Source organism: Macaca mulatta, chromosome 8 (assembly GCF_049350105.2).
Source record: "Macaca mulatta isolate MMU2019108-1 chromosome 8, T2T-MMU8v2.0, whole genome shotgun sequence".
In the NCBI taxonomy this organism is placed as follows: domain Eukaryota; kingdom Metazoa; phylum Chordata; class Mammalia; order Primates; family Cercopithecidae; genus Macaca; species Macaca mulatta.
Window position 1 is genome coordinate 32,659,879 of NC_133413.1, and position 17,708 is coordinate 32,677,586.

At 38.3% G+C, this 17,708-nt stretch overlaps 1 protein-coding gene across 1 annotated transcript in view; it reads right to left on the reverse strand.

Moving 5' to 3' along the window:
• TEX15 (testis expressed 15, meiosis and synapsis associated) overlaps window positions 1-17,708 on the reverse strand; it is a 75,008-nt gene that overhangs the window by 41,156 nt on the left and 16,144 nt on the right. The window contains exon 3 of the mRNA XM_015145116.3: window positions 4,606-4,771. Coding sequence (XP_015000602.3) covers window positions 4,606-4,771 — 166 coding nt within the window. The remainder of the gene's footprint in view (window positions 1-4,605; window positions 4,772-17,708) is intronic.

A 17,708-nucleotide genomic window follows, 5' to 3' on the forward strand; every position in this document is an offset into this window, starting at 1 on the left:
AAGGCAAGCTGAGTCTCCCTCATATCTCTTTTTTCTTTCATTTCTGCTCTCTGATCCATTCTTCTGCCTCCCTCTTCTGTTATTAAAAGCTCCTGTGATTAAACTGGGCCCACTAAGATCACCTCGGATACTCACCCATCTCCAGGTCTGTAACCTCAATCACACCTGCAAAGTCCTTTCTGCCATGTAAGGATGTAAGGTGATATATTCACAGTTTCTGGGGATTAGGATGTGGACATCTTTGGGGGAGTATTATGCTGCTCACCACAGGCAGATTCTGAACTTGGCCCCTCAGTGATATGAGGAACTTGTTTTTCCCCATAACTCTCCCTCTGCTGTGCAGAGCTTTATCTTTATCCATATCCAGCTCCCATCATGGTCGCAAGAAGGAAGCTGGTAGCAACTAGGCTTCCTTGCTCACAGCCACCAGAAGAGGATTTCCAAGCAAGTCTTATCCTATGTTTATTTAAATATAATGACTATTGCCGGGCGCAGGGGCTCACGCCTGTAATCCCAGCACTTTGGAAGGCTGAGGTGGGGGGATCACGAGGTCAGGAGATCAAGATCATCTTGATCTTGATCTTCATCAAGACGGTGAAACCCTGTTTCCACTAAAAATACCAAAAGTTAGCCGGGCGTAGTGGCAGGCACCTGTAGTCCCAGCTACTTGAGAGGCTGAGGCAGGAGAATGGCCTGAACCAGGTAGGCAGAGCTCGCAGTGAGCCGAGATAGCGCCACGACACTCCAGCCTGGGCTCCAGCCTGGGCGACAGAGCGAGACTCTGTGTCAAAAAAAAAAAAAAAAGAAAAAAAAAGAAAAAAAAAATGACTAGGCTTGTACATCAATAAACTCACAAAGCAAGGGGAACTGGACAAAAAATGGTTAGGCTAATTATAAAAGATGAACTAGAATTGTTAGGAAAACTGCAGTCTACTCATTTGGCTACCCTTTTTCCTACATACCCTACTTCTAACACATATACTTTCAAAAGTGCTCATTTACACAAAGTACTTTCAATCTACCTCACAAGGAGGGAACAACCCAAAGTCTCATTGAATTACTACATCCAACTCCAGATCCATGATGATCACATGGATGAAATGCCTTCGTTTCCAACAGATCTGGATATAGACCTAAATAATCAAAATTCATTTAGGTGACATATGGCTAAGTTTAAATTATCTAAACCCAAAATATAATGGTGGAGGAAAAAAAACAACTGAATTCTAAAAAGTAAAGAATGCTAACAATTGTCAGTATTAACTTGTCCTTGGCATATATATCCTTCTGTAAAGAAGCAGCTGGGATTCCTTGCTCTCAAAATTCCAAAGGCTAGTAACCATAGCAGGAGATCTTGTTCAGACAATGGTTGAGACTAAGAATGTCTGTCTCTTGGCAACAAGTCTCTGGGACCTCTCCATCATCCAAGGCCCACAATCTATAATGAACTTCATGTACTGAATTTCAATTTGAAACCATCAATTTCCACCCCCAGATTGCATTTAAAATACAGTCATGTGCCATAATAGACATTTTTGTTAATGGCAAACCAAAAATACAATGGTGGTCCCATAAGATTATAATGGAGCTGAAAAATTCCTATTGCCTAGTGATATCTTAGTCTCATAATGTCATAGCGTAACGCATTACTTTCATGTCTGTGGTGATGGTTGTGCACTGCCAGTCCTATAAAAGTATAGCATGTATGATTATGTACAATACACAATACTTGATAATAATAAGTGACTATGTTGTTGGTTTATGTATTTAGTATACTATACTTTTTATTATTATTTTAGAGTATATTATCTCTTCTTATTAAAACAAATTAATCGTAAGACAGCCTCAGGCTGGTCCTTCAGGAAGTATTCCTGAAGAAGGCATTGTTATCACAGAAGATGACAGCTCCATGCATGTTACTGCATCTGAAGACCTTCCAGTGGGACAGATGCGGAGGTGGAAGTCAATGATATTGATGATCCTGATCCTGTGTAGGTTTAAGCTCATGTGTGTGTTTGTGTCTTAAGTTTTTTAATAAAGAGTTCTAAAAGTTAAAAAAAATAAAAAAATAGAAAAACGTGTATAGAATAAGGATAAAAATATTTTGTACAGTTGCACAATGTATCTGTGTTTTAAGCTAAATGTTATTTAAAAAAGGGTAAAAAAGGGTCAAAAAATTAAACTTTTAAAGTTTATAAAGTAAAAATATTACAGTAAGCTAAGGTTTATTATTGAGAAAATCAAAAAAATACATTTAGTGTAGCCTAAGTGCACAGTATTTATAACGTCTACAGCAGTAACAGGCTATACCATACAGCTCAGGTGTATAAGTAGGCTACACCATCTAGGTTTGTGTAAGTCCACTCTATGATGTTCACACAATGACAAAATTGCCCAATGATGCATTTCTCACAACATATTCCTGTCATTAAGCAACGTGTATCTTTACTGTATAAACTTGAGGTAGTTCCACTTACTAGGCAGAAAATACTCAAAAGGAGGTATTTTCTCCAAATAGGAGAAAGGAGGTATTTGGGAAAGAGTTCAGGCAACAGATTTGTGCTTTACCACATCCTTATCCCCTGTTAAATCTCATTTCTTTTAAACCCATATTCACCCTAACTTTGGAAAGGATTAATTCTCTACTTCAAGCTAATCTTGCAAAGCTGAACTGTGAAACTAGGCCACAAACAGAGTGACTCTTTTTTATTGAATCTGAATTTTCTATGATTGAACAAATGATCTTTCTTGGGTCTAAACGGGAAATGGTGAAGGCACTCTAATATGCTGAGCTTTCGGTAGAATTTTTCTCAAAAACTACAGCCTCATGAAACACAGGTTCTGTGCCCCAAGGTACAGATTATCACCAACTTCCCATTTGGGAATTCTGCAGTGGGGCGGAGAGGGGGATCTTCATTGCCCTCTTCCCTTGAACTAAATCCATATTTTAGAATGTCTTTCCTACAAGTACCCCTTTCCCAGTACCAAATTCAGCTCCAGTTGGGTTATTGTTGACTTCAAGTACAGAAACCCGTTCAAATTGGCTTGTGTTGCCAGACTCAGTTTTGCACTTTGAACACAAAACAAGATAAAACTCAAAATATACTAGGAGAATGAGACACAAATCAATATATTGTAGTAAGTACCATAAAATGAGTGTAAATAACTATGGGAAACAAACGAGTTTTTGTCTAACTGGGCAAACAGCCAGGAAAACAATAAATCCTATACACGTTGGTCATTTACAATGTTCTAACATGCCCTGTCTATCACTGGGTACTTGTTCTAACTTTTCCGTAACACTAACAGGGAGAAATAACTGGTTTGAAAGGACAAAAATTTTAATGTCCAAAATAAGCAAAACCAAAGAACAGTGTCAGGAATTCATTTTGGATCAAACTGTTTTTCAACTTGGAAGTCACTGGATATACCTAGCCCTTTTTACCCACAAAGCTGTGTTTTTTAGAGGAAAGGCAACATGCCACAACAACTTTTTTTTTTTTTTTTGAGATGGAGTTTCATTCTTGTTGCCCAGGCTGGAGTGCAATAGCGCGATCTCGGCTCACCACAACCTCCGCCTCCCAAGTTCAAGCGATTCTCCTGCCTCGGCCTCCCTAGTAGCTGGGATTACAGATGCCCGCCACCACGCCCGGCTAATTTTTTGTACTTTTAGTAGAGATGGGGTTTCTCCATGTTGGTCAGGCTGGTCTCGAACTCCCGACCTCAGGTGATCCGGCCGCCTCAGCCTCCCAAAGTGCTGGGATTATAGGCATGAGCCACCATGCCCGGCTAACAAATTCTATCATTCCCATTAATTGCAAATCTCCAAACTGACACCAAGTGTGGCAGCATGTTTGAGTCAAGAGGAATCAATTCTAAAATAAACAAGTTGAAACATTCCAAAACGAGTTCCACATGTAGGTCTATCAAGCTCTAGTTAGGTTTTAAGTTAAACAGTGAGAAATGGCAACGGAGACAAGTTAGAAGAAAATAAAGAAACGCTAAATTGTGCTCAAACAAAATCTATACCTATAAATAAAAAATGCTTACAATGAAAACTTTGCATATGATTTTATTCTTATGAAAATGACAATAATATGCTTTCCAAAGAAGCTGGAGAAGTACTTTAAAAAACTGTGGGAGAAATAGCACCAACATAGAAAGGACAGTTCTAGTGGAATAGCTGGAAACAGTCGGCTACAATCCTCCTAAATTAAAACAAAACATCAACCCAGTCTCTTAAGGGCTGGGTTCAAGAGTAAAAAGGAGTTACTTTTTGATTACTTCGACTGCTGTTTTACATTATCTAGGAGGTGTGAGGGATCTACAAACTGGCTGCTTAACAAAGGTGCTGATGCATGTTTCTGAAAAATTTATCAAGGTTAGAAAATTGGAAGGGGGTGTCTGAAATCTCACTACATTAATACTAATCAAATCTCACACTTAGCTTTCAATGTTACAAAAGACTATGAAAATGTAACAAAAAATAATCTGTTTTCTTAGTAACAACTTACTAAATCTCAAATGGTAGAAATAAATTAGCATAAAACTCCACAGTAAGAAACACAACAAAATCTCAAACACGTTTAGATCATAGTAACTTACCTCTTAGTAGTAAAATTTTTTTCCAGCTCCTCATTGTGAACCAGTTTTGTATCCCCAAACTGCCATAATGACTGCAGATCACAGCTTACATCAAGCCTGCACTGGTTAAGAGTATCATGTATAAAACTATACTCTCTACTATTGGTGTAACAAGGTGACAAGTAAACTAAAGGTAGAAAAAGAGAAAGCAGTTGTTTGCATTTAAAATGACATTACTGGACATCTGTACAATGACAACTGTATCTCTAAGACACAAAATAACCAAGTACTGAATTTTCATTAACAACGTAAGGCAACAATTGATATTTAAGGTTCTACAACAGTAATATACACCTCCTATACTTTATATAAATGAAAATATGAACCATGATTTTCTCCACATACTTATTAAGAGTTCTTAAAAGTTGACACATAAAAATATGACAGCTCCAGAATATTCAACTTAGGATGTTGCAACTCTGACTCTACAATGCACATCATTATACAAACCTGGCAGCTACTGTTAGTGCATGAATGTTTGACAAGTAATGATAAGGCAAACTACACATTAGAAAACGATTGGGTATTTTGATTTGCAAAAGTACAAGAACATGTGTGTAAGATGTTGCCTGATATAGTGGCATGTGAAAGAGGAAACAGACTTTCTTAGGACAATGAGCGTCTCCAGCATTGTTGTAAATAGATGCATAAAAGGATAAAATCCTAATCCTACGGAAGTGAACTCAGAGGAAAGCAGGGAGCAAATACAATTGACTCTTGTCATTTGTGGTAGTTATATTCTATAAAGTTCCCATCAACACTGAGTCACAAACATTGTGTCACAAACTACTGTTCTTGGGGGAAAGGAAAGGGTTAACTTACTGTGGGCATCTGGTCAACTTTTTTCCCCCCTCTTAGAGACAGGATCTTGCTCTTAGCCCAGGCTGGAGTGTAGTAGTATGATCATTTCTCACTGTAACCTCTAACTCCTGGGCTCCAGCAACCCTCCTGCCTTGGCTTCCTGCGTAGCTGGGACTACAGCAGGCACAGGCCCAACATGCCCAGCTAGTTTTTCTTTTATTTTTTGTAGAGATGGGGTCGCTATGTTGTCCAAGCTGGTCTCAAATTCCTGGGCTCAAGCGATCCTCTTCAACCTTGGCCTCCCAAAGTGCTGGGATTACAGGCAAGAGTCACTGTGCTGATCCTGGTCAAATTTTTGACCACCAAAATGCCATTTGCATTATGTAGATTCTGCCAACATCTTTATAAAACAAACCAATCTAATCAGTTTTGAAAACTTGTTCTTCCATTTTCCGATGTGACATTTAGCTGGTTATTTTAAAACATTCTTCCTTAACATCCTGATCTGCAGAACCCATCTGCCTGCAAGCTCAACATTTTTCATGTTGCATCTATCACCTTTTGAAATGTTTGAGTCAAATAGCACTAGCTAAGAAGAGTTTAACTTTTCCCTGACTCTGGGTAATGTGACCTAAGTTCCTCTGGCTTTTAAGTTCGCAACAATGCTGCCCACTATGCTTTTTTTTATTAGCCATAATGAAATCTCATTAATCTATAAATTTAGCTGCTTTTCTATCTTTCCCAGAGTTTCATCAGGCACTATAGATGTTACCTTAGCACTTTTTGGTGAGGCCTGATGTACAGATTGGCAAGTTTCTTCCTCCTCTCCCTGGAAGTACATTAACATTGAACTCAGGCCTGAGTGAAGCTTACCTAAAATGCGTTTCTCTGTAAGGCATATCATAACCTTCTTGACCTTAGGAACACTAGACCACACTTCAGCATTACACTTGGAGATCATTTAAAGTAGTGAAATCACCAACAAAGATGTTAACAATTGATATGGTTTGGCTGTGTCCCTACCCAGATCTCATTTTATAGTTCCCAAAGCCCAGTGGGAGGTAACTGAATCATGGGGGTAGTTACCTCCATGCTGTTCTTGAGATAGTGAGTTCTCATGAGATCTGCTGGTTTTATAAGGGGCCTTGCCCTTCTTGCTCAGCTCTTCTTTCTCCTGACTCCATGTGAAGAAGGACATGCTTGCTTCCCCTTCTGCCATGATTGTAAGTTTCCTAAGGCCTCCCCAGCCATGGGCAACTGTGAGTCAATTAAATCTCTCTCTTTTATTTCAAAAAAAAAAAAAAAAAAAAAAAATAGGACTAATACAACAATGTAGCACCATCACTAGGAAAAGAACACTTATTGCAGTATGAGAGCTGAAACAACAAGGCAAAGCATGGCCTCATTTGACCTTAGATGAGAATGCATGCATTGGGTGACTCAAATTCTTGACCCCAACGTGCATGTCTGTGAAAACATTGCTGAGTATCAAGTTCGGACAAAAAAGCACTGCTGAGTATCACGTTCGGACAAAAAAGCACTGCTGACTGTTGATTGTGAATTTCAACAAGTAGGAAATTCACAAACATGGAATCCTCAAATAATGAAGACTCACTATATAGAAGGTTTAAGGCAATTTCCGTATAAATGAACCTAATTAACAATTCGCCCCTTAAATTTACCTTATCAATCAACAGAAGTTAACATAATGACAAAACCAATATAAAATACTATAACCAGCTGATTTCAGTAACAACTCATTCCTCATTCCCATTTTTAATTCTATTGACCCCCAAAATGATTTTCATTTTAATATTTGTAATAATCACTACAAATTTTAATAGTTTTGTAATATATGATGTACAAATTTTGATAGTTTCATCACATATGATGATTTTGTGGATGTGTAACTTTTTATTTTGAAATGAATATAGATTCACAGGAAGTTGCAGAAACAGTATACAGAGGTCTTGTGTACCCTTAACCCAGTTTCCTCCAGTGGAAACATGCAACTATAATCCAATATCAAAACAAGGAAAATGACACTGGTACAAGCCACAGACCTTATTAAGACTGTACCAACCAGTTTTACATCCACTTGTGTGTGTAGTTCTATGCAATTTTATCACATGTAGATTTGTGTAACAATCACTCTAAGATACAGAACTGCTCTACCACCAGAGACATCCCTGTCACTCCTTTATATATTTTTTCATGCTGAAACTCTCGCACACCCCCATTCTCCTACCCTGTCCCTAAATCCTGAAAATTATTAATCTCTTCTCCGTATGCATACTTTTGTCATTTCTAGAATGTTTGTAAATGAAATTTTGTAGTATGAGACCTGTAGAGATTGCATTTTTTTTTCTTAGCATACTGCCTCTGAGATTCAGCCAAGTTGTTGTATGAATAGATTGTTTCTTTTTATTGCTAAGTAGTATACCATCATATGAATGTGCCATCATTTGTTTAACCACTTACTCATTAGAAATTTGGGTGGTTGTCAGTTTCTGGTTATCACAAATTAAGCTGCTATGTACATTCATGTATAGGTTTTTGTGTGAACATCATTTTTTGTTTGCCAGGGAAAAATGCCCAAGAGAAGGATGGCTGGATCATATGGAAGCTGCATGCTTATTTATTTTTGAGACGGAGTTTCATTCTTGTTGCCCAGGCTGGAGTGCAAGGGCGCGATCTCGGCTCACCACAACCTCCGCCTCCAGGGTTCAAGCGATTCTCCTGCCTCAGCCCATGAGTAGGTAGGATTACAGGCATGCGCCACTGTGCCTGGCTAATTTTTGTATTTTTTTAGTCGAGATGGGGTTTCTCCATGTTGGTCAGGCTGGTCTTGAACTCTTGACCTCAGTTGATCCACCTGCCTCGGCCTCCCAAAGTGCTGGGAATACAGGCGTGAGCTACTGTGCCTGGCCTGCATGCTTACTTATTTTTTTAAAGATTGGGTCTTGCTATATTGCTCAGGATGGCCTTGAACTCCTGGGCTCAAGCAATCCTCCTGCCTTGGCTTCCTGAGTAGCTGGAACTACAAGCACATGCCACTGTGCATGGCTGCATGTTCAGTTTTTAAAGATGATGCCAAATTGTTTTCCGGAGCGGCTGTGCTATCTTACATTCCCTAATGGCAATACATGAGTGAGTTGGTGTCTCCCATCCTCACCAGCATTTGGCACTGTTATTGTTTTCTTTTTCAGCTGTTCTAACAAGTGTATAGTTACATCTCATTGTGGTTTTCATATGCATTTCTTTAATGGCTATGATTAGCCATTAAACATCTTTTGATAAGCCCATTCATGATGTCATTATGTTGAGTCTTTTAATCCATGAACACACTACATCTTTCCATTTATTTAGATTTCTTTTAAAAACATCACTGTTTTATAGTTTGCAGCATAGAAACCTTACACATTTTGTTATATTTGTACCTAAGTATTTCATTTTAAAGTTATTATATTTTATTTTGAGATAGAGTCTTGCTCTGTCACCCAGGCTGGAATGCAGTGGTGTGAGCTCAGCTCATTGCAACCTCCGCCTCCTGGGTTCAAAGGATTCTCATGCCTCAGCCTCCCAAGTAGCTGGGATTATCGGCACCCGCCACCACGCCTGGCTAATTTTTTTCTATTTTTAGTAGAGACGGGGTTTTGCCATGTTGGCCAGGCTGGTCTCAAACTCCTGACCTCAGGTGATTCACCTCCCTCGGCCTCCCAAAGTGCTGGGATTACAGGTGCAAGCCACCATGCCCGGCTGCCTAAAGTTATTTTAAATGGTATTTTAAAAATTGTTTATTTCCATGTGTTCTTTGCTAGTATTTAAAAATACAGTTGACTTATGAACAATATGGGTTTGAACAGTGTGGGACAACTTATACTTGGATTTTCTTCCACCTCTGCTACTCCTTAAGACTGCATGACCAACCCCTCCTCTTCCTTAGCCTACTCAATGAGAAGATGATGAAGAAGACCTTTATGGTGATCCACTTACATTTAAGCAATAGTAAACATATTTTCTCTTCCTTATGATTTTCTTAGTAACATTTTCTCTACTGTACTTATTGTAAAAATACAGTAGTATATAATACAGATATAAAATTATGTGTTAACCGACTTCATGTTATCAGTAAGGCTTTCAGTCAACAGTAGGCTATTTGTATTAAAAGTTAAGTTCTGGGGGAGTGACTTATATGCAGATTTTTCTGCTATGTGTTTTGGGGAGGGCTCGGGGGCCGGATCAGTGCCCCACTGGGTTGTTTAAGAGTCAAATGAACAATTGTTTTTTTCTGTTTTCATCGTATCCAGTGACCTTGCTGAACTTACTAGTTTCAAGTTTTCCTTTTTTTTTTAAGATTCCTTGGGATTTTCTATGCAGACCATCATGTTCTCTTCAAATAGGGACAATTTTATTTCTTCTTTTCCAATCTAAATACCTACTAATTCCTCTCCTTGGCTTTTGTGCTGGGTACAACTTCCAGTATTATGCTGAATAAGAGTGGCAGAAGAGAACATTCACCTCTCAGTTGTGTGCAATAATTCATTTTAAATATCGGACTTCATTTACTTATATTTTGTTTAGGATATCTGCATCAATTATCATGGACATTGGTCCATGGGGTATTTTCCATATTATACTGGTCTCATCTTGGAACCATCTTCATATTAATCTCATATTATTATTCTCTCAATTTCTATTTTCTAGAAGAGATTGTATAGAGTTTCTGTTCTTCAAATCTTTAGAATTCTCCAGTGAAACCATCTGGGCCTTAAAATTTCTTTTCTAACCATGAATTACATTTAATTGTTGTAAGACTATTTAAATGATCTATTTAGAACTACATGTGTTCAACAATTTGTACTTCTGATGCAACCTGTGGGCCATAACTCATTTCATTCTTGATAGTGGTAATTTTTTTTTTTTTTTTTTTTTGACAGACTCTTGCTCTGTCACCCAGGTTGGAGTGAAATGGCGTGATCTCGGCCCACTGCAACCTCCACCTCCCGGGTTCAAGCAATTCTCCTGTCTCAGCCTTCCAAGTAGCTGGGATTACAGGTGCATGCCACCACGACTGGCTAATTTTTTGTATTTTAGTAGAGACGGGGGTTTCACTGTGTTGCCCAGGCTGGTCTTGAACTCCTGAACTCAGGCAATCCACCTGCCTCAGCCTCCCAAAGTGCTAGGATTACAGGTGTGAGCCACCACACCCAGCCTTTCTTTTTCTGGTTTCTTAAAGGTTGGTAGGTTAAGATTATTTATCTGAAACACTCCCTCTTTTCTAAAGTAAACATTTAGTGCTATAAACGTCCTTGTTAGCAATGCTTTAACCATGTCCCTCAAATTTTGGTATGTTGCATTTTCATTTTAGTTATGTATTTATTTCCTCTCCATGACTATTTCAAAATGTATTCTTTTACTTTTTGCAGAGATAAGGTCTCACTATGTTTCCTAGGCTGGTCTCAAATTCCTAGACTCAAGGAAGCCCCGTGCCTCCGACTTACTTTCCAAGTGTGTTTGGAGATTTACTTTTCTGTTTGCATGTTGTCAGAGCACATATTCTGTATGATTTCAATTTATTTATTTATTTATGAGACAGAGTCTCCCTCTGTTGCCAAGGCTGGAGTGCAGTGGCACAATCTCAGCTCACTGCAAGCTCCGCCTCCCGGGTTCATGCCATTCTCCTGCTTCAGCCTCCCGAGTAGCTGGGATTACAGGCGGCCGCCACCATGCCCGGCTAATTTTTTGTATTTTTAGTAGAGATGGGGTTTCACCGTGTTAGCGAGGATTGTCTCAATCTCCTGACCTCATAATCTGCCTGCCTCGGCCTCCCAAAGTGCTGGGATTACAGGCGTGAGCCACTGTGCCCGGCCTCAATTCCTTTAAATATGTTGATATGTATCTCATGGCCCAAGATATTTTGATGCATGTTCTACAGGTGCTTGAAAGGTCTATTCTGCTACTGTTAGGTACAATAATCTATAAATGTCAATTAGATCCTGTTGATTGACACTGTTAAAGATTATTCAATATTCTTCCTGATTTTCTGCTTAGTTTTATCAATTGAGAGTCCAAAGTCTCCAACTATAATTCTAAATTTGTCCATTTCTCCTTTCAGTTTTATCAGTTTTGCTTCATATATTCTGAAGGTCTGATGTCTGAAATATACATATTTAAGACTGCTGTACCTAGTTGGTGGACTGACCTTTTCATCATTAAGTAACATCCCTCTTTGTTCTTGACAATTTTCTTTCCTCTGAAGTCTACTTATCCACCATTAATATAGTCACTCTTATTATTTGTATGTCCTTTCTTCGTATGTCTACATTCCAACAACTTATATCACTACATTTGGAATGAGTTTGCCAAGAGTAGTTGGGTTGTGTTTTTTTAATCCATTCTGTCAACGTGTCTTTTAATTGGTATATTTAGATCATGCATGTTCGATATAAGTAATGATATGTTAGGGCTTAAGCCTATGATTTAATTATTTATTTTCTGTTTTTCCTTCTGTTTGATTTTCTATTTCATTTTTCCTGCCTTCCTGTGGGTTGCCTGAACAGTTTTAAAATTTCATTTTGATCTGCCTATATTGTTTAAAACAATTTAATTCTGAGATACTTAGATTCACTTGTAAAAGATAATGCAGAGAGATCTCATACACCATTCATTTAGTTCCTTCTAATAGTAACATCTCACGTTATAATTACCTGAAATACCTCCTCTATATACACCGAGAACCACATCAAAGAATGTTGTAATTTGTGCTACAACTGTCAAACATAACTAGGAAAACTCAAGAGAAGGATGATCTATTATATTTACCCACATGTTTAAGCTTTTTTTCTTCCTTCATTCCTAACGTTCCCAGTTTCCTTCTTTTACTAGCTTCTGTTTGGAGAAATTCTTTCAGCTATTCTTTAAGGGTATGTGTGCTGATGAAAAATTCTTAGCTTTGCTTTATCTGAGAATATGTGTTTTACCTCCATATTTGAAAGATATTTTTGATGGGTACAGAACTCTGGGTTCAAAGTTATTTCTTGCATTTGAAAAATGCGGTGTTACTTCCCCCAGACTCCATGGTTTCTAATAAGACATATTTTGTCAAATAATTTTTCCCCTATAAATAATGTGGTTTCTTTCTAGTTGCTTTCAAGATTTTTTCTCTGTTCTTAGCTTTTACAGTTTTATTACGATGTGCATTGGCATGAATTTTTGGGGGGTTGTATGTTTGGGGTTTTTCAGCTTCTTGAATGTATAGGTTTATGCCTTTTGCCAAGTTTGGGAAATTTCTAGCCAATATTTCCTAGAATAATTTTTCAGCCCCACACTCTTTCTCCTCTCCTTCTGGCACTAGGACAAAGATGTTAGATCTTTTGTTATTGTTCCACAAGTCTCTTGGGTTCTGTTCATTTTTCTATTTTCTCTGTGTTGTTCAGGCTAAGTAATTTCTATTCTTAGAAGAAGAGAAACAGAAGAGTATCTCTATTCTTCTCTTGAACACACTGAGTATTTTTTTTCTCACAGACTTTTTTTTTTTTTTTTTTTTTTTTTGAGACAGAGTCTTGCTGTCACCCAGGCTGAAGTGCAGTCAGCGGCGCAATCTTGGCTCACTGCAACCTCCACCTCCCTGGTTCAAGCAATTCCCCCGCCTCAGCCTCCTGAATAGTCATCACGCCCGGTTATTATTATTATTATTATTTTGTATTTTTAGTAGAGACGGAGTTTCACCATGTTGGCCAGACTGGTCTCGACCTCAAGCAATCCGCCCTCCTCGGTCTCCCAAAGTGCTGGGATTACAGGCATGAGCCCCCACACCCAGACTTCACAGACTTTTTAGAATAGTTTTAGGTTCACAGCAAAATCTGAGAGGAAGGTACAAAGATTTCTCATATACTCTTTGCCCTCTGACATGCACAGCCTCTTCCATTATCAATCAACGTCTTCCCCCAAAGTGGTACATTTTTTTCTTTACAACTGATGAACCTACATTGATACATCATTATCACTCAGAGTCAACAGTTTACATTAGAGTTCACTTTTGGTGTTGTACATTCTATGGGTTTAAAAAATGTCAAAGCAAATATCCACAGTATCATACAGAATATGGTAGTATCATACAGAGTAGTTTCCTTTGTTTTGTTTTTTGAGACGGTCTCATTCTGTCGCCCAGGCTGGAGTGCAGTGGTGCAATCTCAGCTGACTGCAGCCTCGACCTCCTGGACTCAAGTGATCCTCCCATCTCAGTCTCCCAAGTAGCTAGGATTATGCCACCAGGTGTGTGCACCACCATGCCTGGCTAATTTTTGTAGAGATGGGGTTTCACTACACTGCCCAGGCTCATAGTTTCAATGCCCTAAAAGTCCTCTGTGCTCAGCCTTTTCATCCCTCTTCCCTGTCCCAAACCCTAACAACCACTGATCTTTTTACTGTCTGCATTTTCCAGAATGGAAAACATATGGTATGTAAATATTTTAGACAAACTGCATTCACTCAGCCAATCTAAAAAGGCGACATGTGCTTTTAAGGTTCTTCCATTTCTTTTCATGACTTGATAGCTCATTTCTTTTTTAGTGCTAAATAATATTCTATTGTCTGGATGTACCACTTTATCTGTTCATCTACAGAAGGACATCTTGGTTGCTTCCAAGTGTTAACTATTATGAGTAAAGCTGCTATAAACACCTGTGTGCAGGTTTCTATGTGAACACAGGCTTTTAACCTATCTGTGTAAATGCCAAGAAGTGTAATTGCTGGAGCATATGGTAACAGTATGTTCAATTTTGTAATAAACCACTGCACTGTCTTCCAAAGTGGTTATTTTGCATTCTCACCAGCAATGGATCAGAGTTTCTGCTGCCCCATACTGTCACCAGTATTTAACATCATCAGCGTTCTGGATTTGGGCCATTCTAATAGGTGTGTACAGGTATTTCTACTCTAATTTGAATTTTCCTGATGACATATGATGTGAAACATCTCATCATATGCTTACTTGCCAACTGTGTATCTTCCTTGGTGAAGTGTATGCTAAAGTCTTTGGCTTGTGAATTTTTTGATTTTTTTTTTTTGAGACAGGGTTTCGCTCTTGTGGTGAGGCTGGAGTGCAGTGGCGTGATCTTGGCTCACTGCAACCTCCGCCTCCTGGGTTCAAGTGATTCTCCTGCCTCAGTCTCCTGAGCAGCTGGAATTACAGGTGCCCACCACATCGCCTGGCTAATTTTTGTATTTTTAGTAGAGACAGGGTTTCTCCATGTCGGCCTGGCTGGTCTCAAACTCCTGACCTCAGGTGATCCACTTGCCTCAGCCTCTCAAAATGCTGGGATGAGGCATGAGCTAACGTGCCCGGCAGGCTAATTTTTTTTTTTTTGGAGACAGAGTCTTGCTCTTTCGCCCAGGCTGGAATGCAGTGGTATGATTTCAGCTCACTGCAAGCTCCACCTCCTGGATTCATGCCATTCTCCTGCCTCAGCTGGCAGGCTCATTTTTAAATTGACTTCTTTGCTTTTTTAAATTGACTTGTTTGCCTTTTTATTGTCAAGAATTTTTTTATATATTTTGGATAGCAATTCCTTATCTGAAATGTGTTTTGCAAATATTTTCTCTTTATTACAGTTAAAAATTTCTGTTCTGCAAAAGACACTGTCAAGAGAATAAAGTCTAGCTATTCAGTCCTTTCTTTCACAAACTACATCTTTGGTATTGCAGCTAAAGTCATTGCCAACCCCAACATCATCTAGATACTCTCATATGTTATCTTCTGTAATTTGTATAGTTTTGTGTTTTACATTTAGGTCTGTGGAATATTTTGAATTAATTTTTGTGCAGGATGTTAATGTCTGTGTCTAGATTCCCTTTTCTGCATGTGGGTGTCCAGTTGCTTCAGCAATATTTGTTGAAAAGACTTTGTTCTATTTTCCTGCCTCTTCTTTGTCAAAGATCAGTTTATATTCATGTGGCTCTATTTCTGGGCTCTCTATTCTGTTCCATTGCTTGATTTGTCTGGTTTTTTTTTTTTTTTACCACCACCACCCTGCCTTAATTACTGTAGCTTTATAGTATGTCTTGAAGTAATGTCAGTCCTCTGTTGTTTTTCAGTGTTGAGTTGTGTATTCTTAGTCTTTTGCCTCTCCATATAAACTTAATTTTAATGTTTATTTTATTGCAAATTGAAAAGTTGTAATTGTATACATTCAGGAGGTACAATGTGATATTATATGCATATAACACAGGATGATTAAATCAAGCTAACACATCCATTGCCTTGAATATTTATTTTCTGTATTGCCTTGAATACTTAATTTTGAAATACACAATTATTAATCACAGTCAACCCGTTCTGCAAGAGACCTTAAAATTTGTTCCTTCCATATCAGAAACTGTGTGCCATATAAACTTTAGAATCAGTTTGTTGGTATGCACAAAATAACTTGCTGAGATTTTGATTTGGGTGACAATGAATCTGTAAATCAAGTTGGGAAAAACTGGTATATTGATAATACCAACTTTTCCTATTCATAAACGTGAAACCTCTCTATTGGGTTGACTTTTTTCACCAGTTTTGTAGTTTTCCTCATATAGACTTTGTACGTATTTGGTTAGATTTAAACCTAGGTATTTCATTTTTTTGGTGCTAATATAAATGGTATGTTTTAAATTTCAAATTCTACTTGTTCATTGCTGGTATATAAAAAAGCAATATCATATATTAACCTTTATCTTACAACTTCCCCCATAATCGCTTATGAGTTCCAGGAGGGTTTTGATTTTTCAATAGATATGATCATGTCATCTGTAAGAAAGTACAGTTTTCTTTTTTCTTTCCCAATATGTATACCTTTTATTTCTTTATTTCCTTTTCTTGTCCTACTGCATTAGCTAGTACTTCCAGTACAATGTTGAGAAGCAGTGGTGACAGACATCCTTGCCTTGATCTTAGTGTGAAAGCTTTAAATTTTTCACTGTTAAGTTAGCTGAAGGCTTTTTGTAGATTTAAAAAAAATCAAGTTGAGGAAATTCCTCTTTATTCCTAGTTTACTGAGAGCTTTTTAACATGAATGGGTGTTAGATTTTGTCAAATGCTTTTTTTTTTTTTTTTTTTGCACCTATTGATATGATCATATGATTTTTCCTCTTTAGATGATGGATTACATTAATTGACTTTCAAATGGTGGACCAGCCTTACATACCTGGGATATATTCCAGTTGGTACTGGTGTGAAATTCTTTCTTAAAGACAGTCTTGCCCAGGCTGCAGTGCAGAAGTGTGATTACGGTTTACTGCAGCCTCAACCTTCAGGGATCAAGCGATCCTCCCACCTCAGTTTCTCAAGTAGCTAGGACTACAGGTGTGCACACCAGGCTGATTTAAAATTTTTTTTTGAGAGACAGGGCCTTGCTGTGTTGCACAGGCTGGTCTCAAACTCCTAACCTCAAGTGATCCTCCCACTTTAGCCTCCCAAAGTGCAGATTACAGGCATATGCCCAGCTATAAAATTCTTTACATTATTGAATTTGATTTGCTGATACTTGGCTGAAAAATTCTGCATCTATCTCCATGAGTGATATTTGTCTGTGGTTTTTATTTTTTTTCCAGACAGGGTCTCGCTCTGTTGCCCACGTTGGAGTGCAGTGGCACAGTGGCACAATTATGGCTCACTGCAGACTTGACCTCCCAGGCTCAAGTAATCTTCCCACCTCAGCCTCCTGAGTAGCTGGCACCACAGGCACATGTCACCATGCCTGGATAATTCTTGTATTTTTTGTAGAGATGGGATTTTTCCATGTTGCCAAGCTGATGTCAAACTCCTGGGCTCAAACAATTCTCCCACCTTGGCCTTCCAAAGTGCTGGGATTACAGGTATGAGCCACCATGACTGGCAGTGTAGTTTTTTTTTTTTTTAATGTCAATTTTATTATTATTTTTTTAATGTCAATTTTATTTCTCTCTCTCTCTCTTTTTTTTTTTTTTTTTTTTTTTTTTTGAAGAGATAGGGTCTCACTCTGTCATCCAGAGTGGAGTACAGTGCTGTGATCATAGCTCACTGCAGCCTTGAACTCCTGGGCTTAAGCCATCCTCCTGCTTCAGCTTCCTAAATAATGCTGAACTTAGATGGTAAGTGTAGGCAGCTCTTTAAATTTAACCAACTCTCACCCTATGGATTCAGAGACCATAGCTGAATATCCAGGAGGTAACAATTCCTGGCTATTCCTTCTCAGTATTTTCTTTATTAAAAAATGTTTTATTTTACTTTAAGTTCTGGG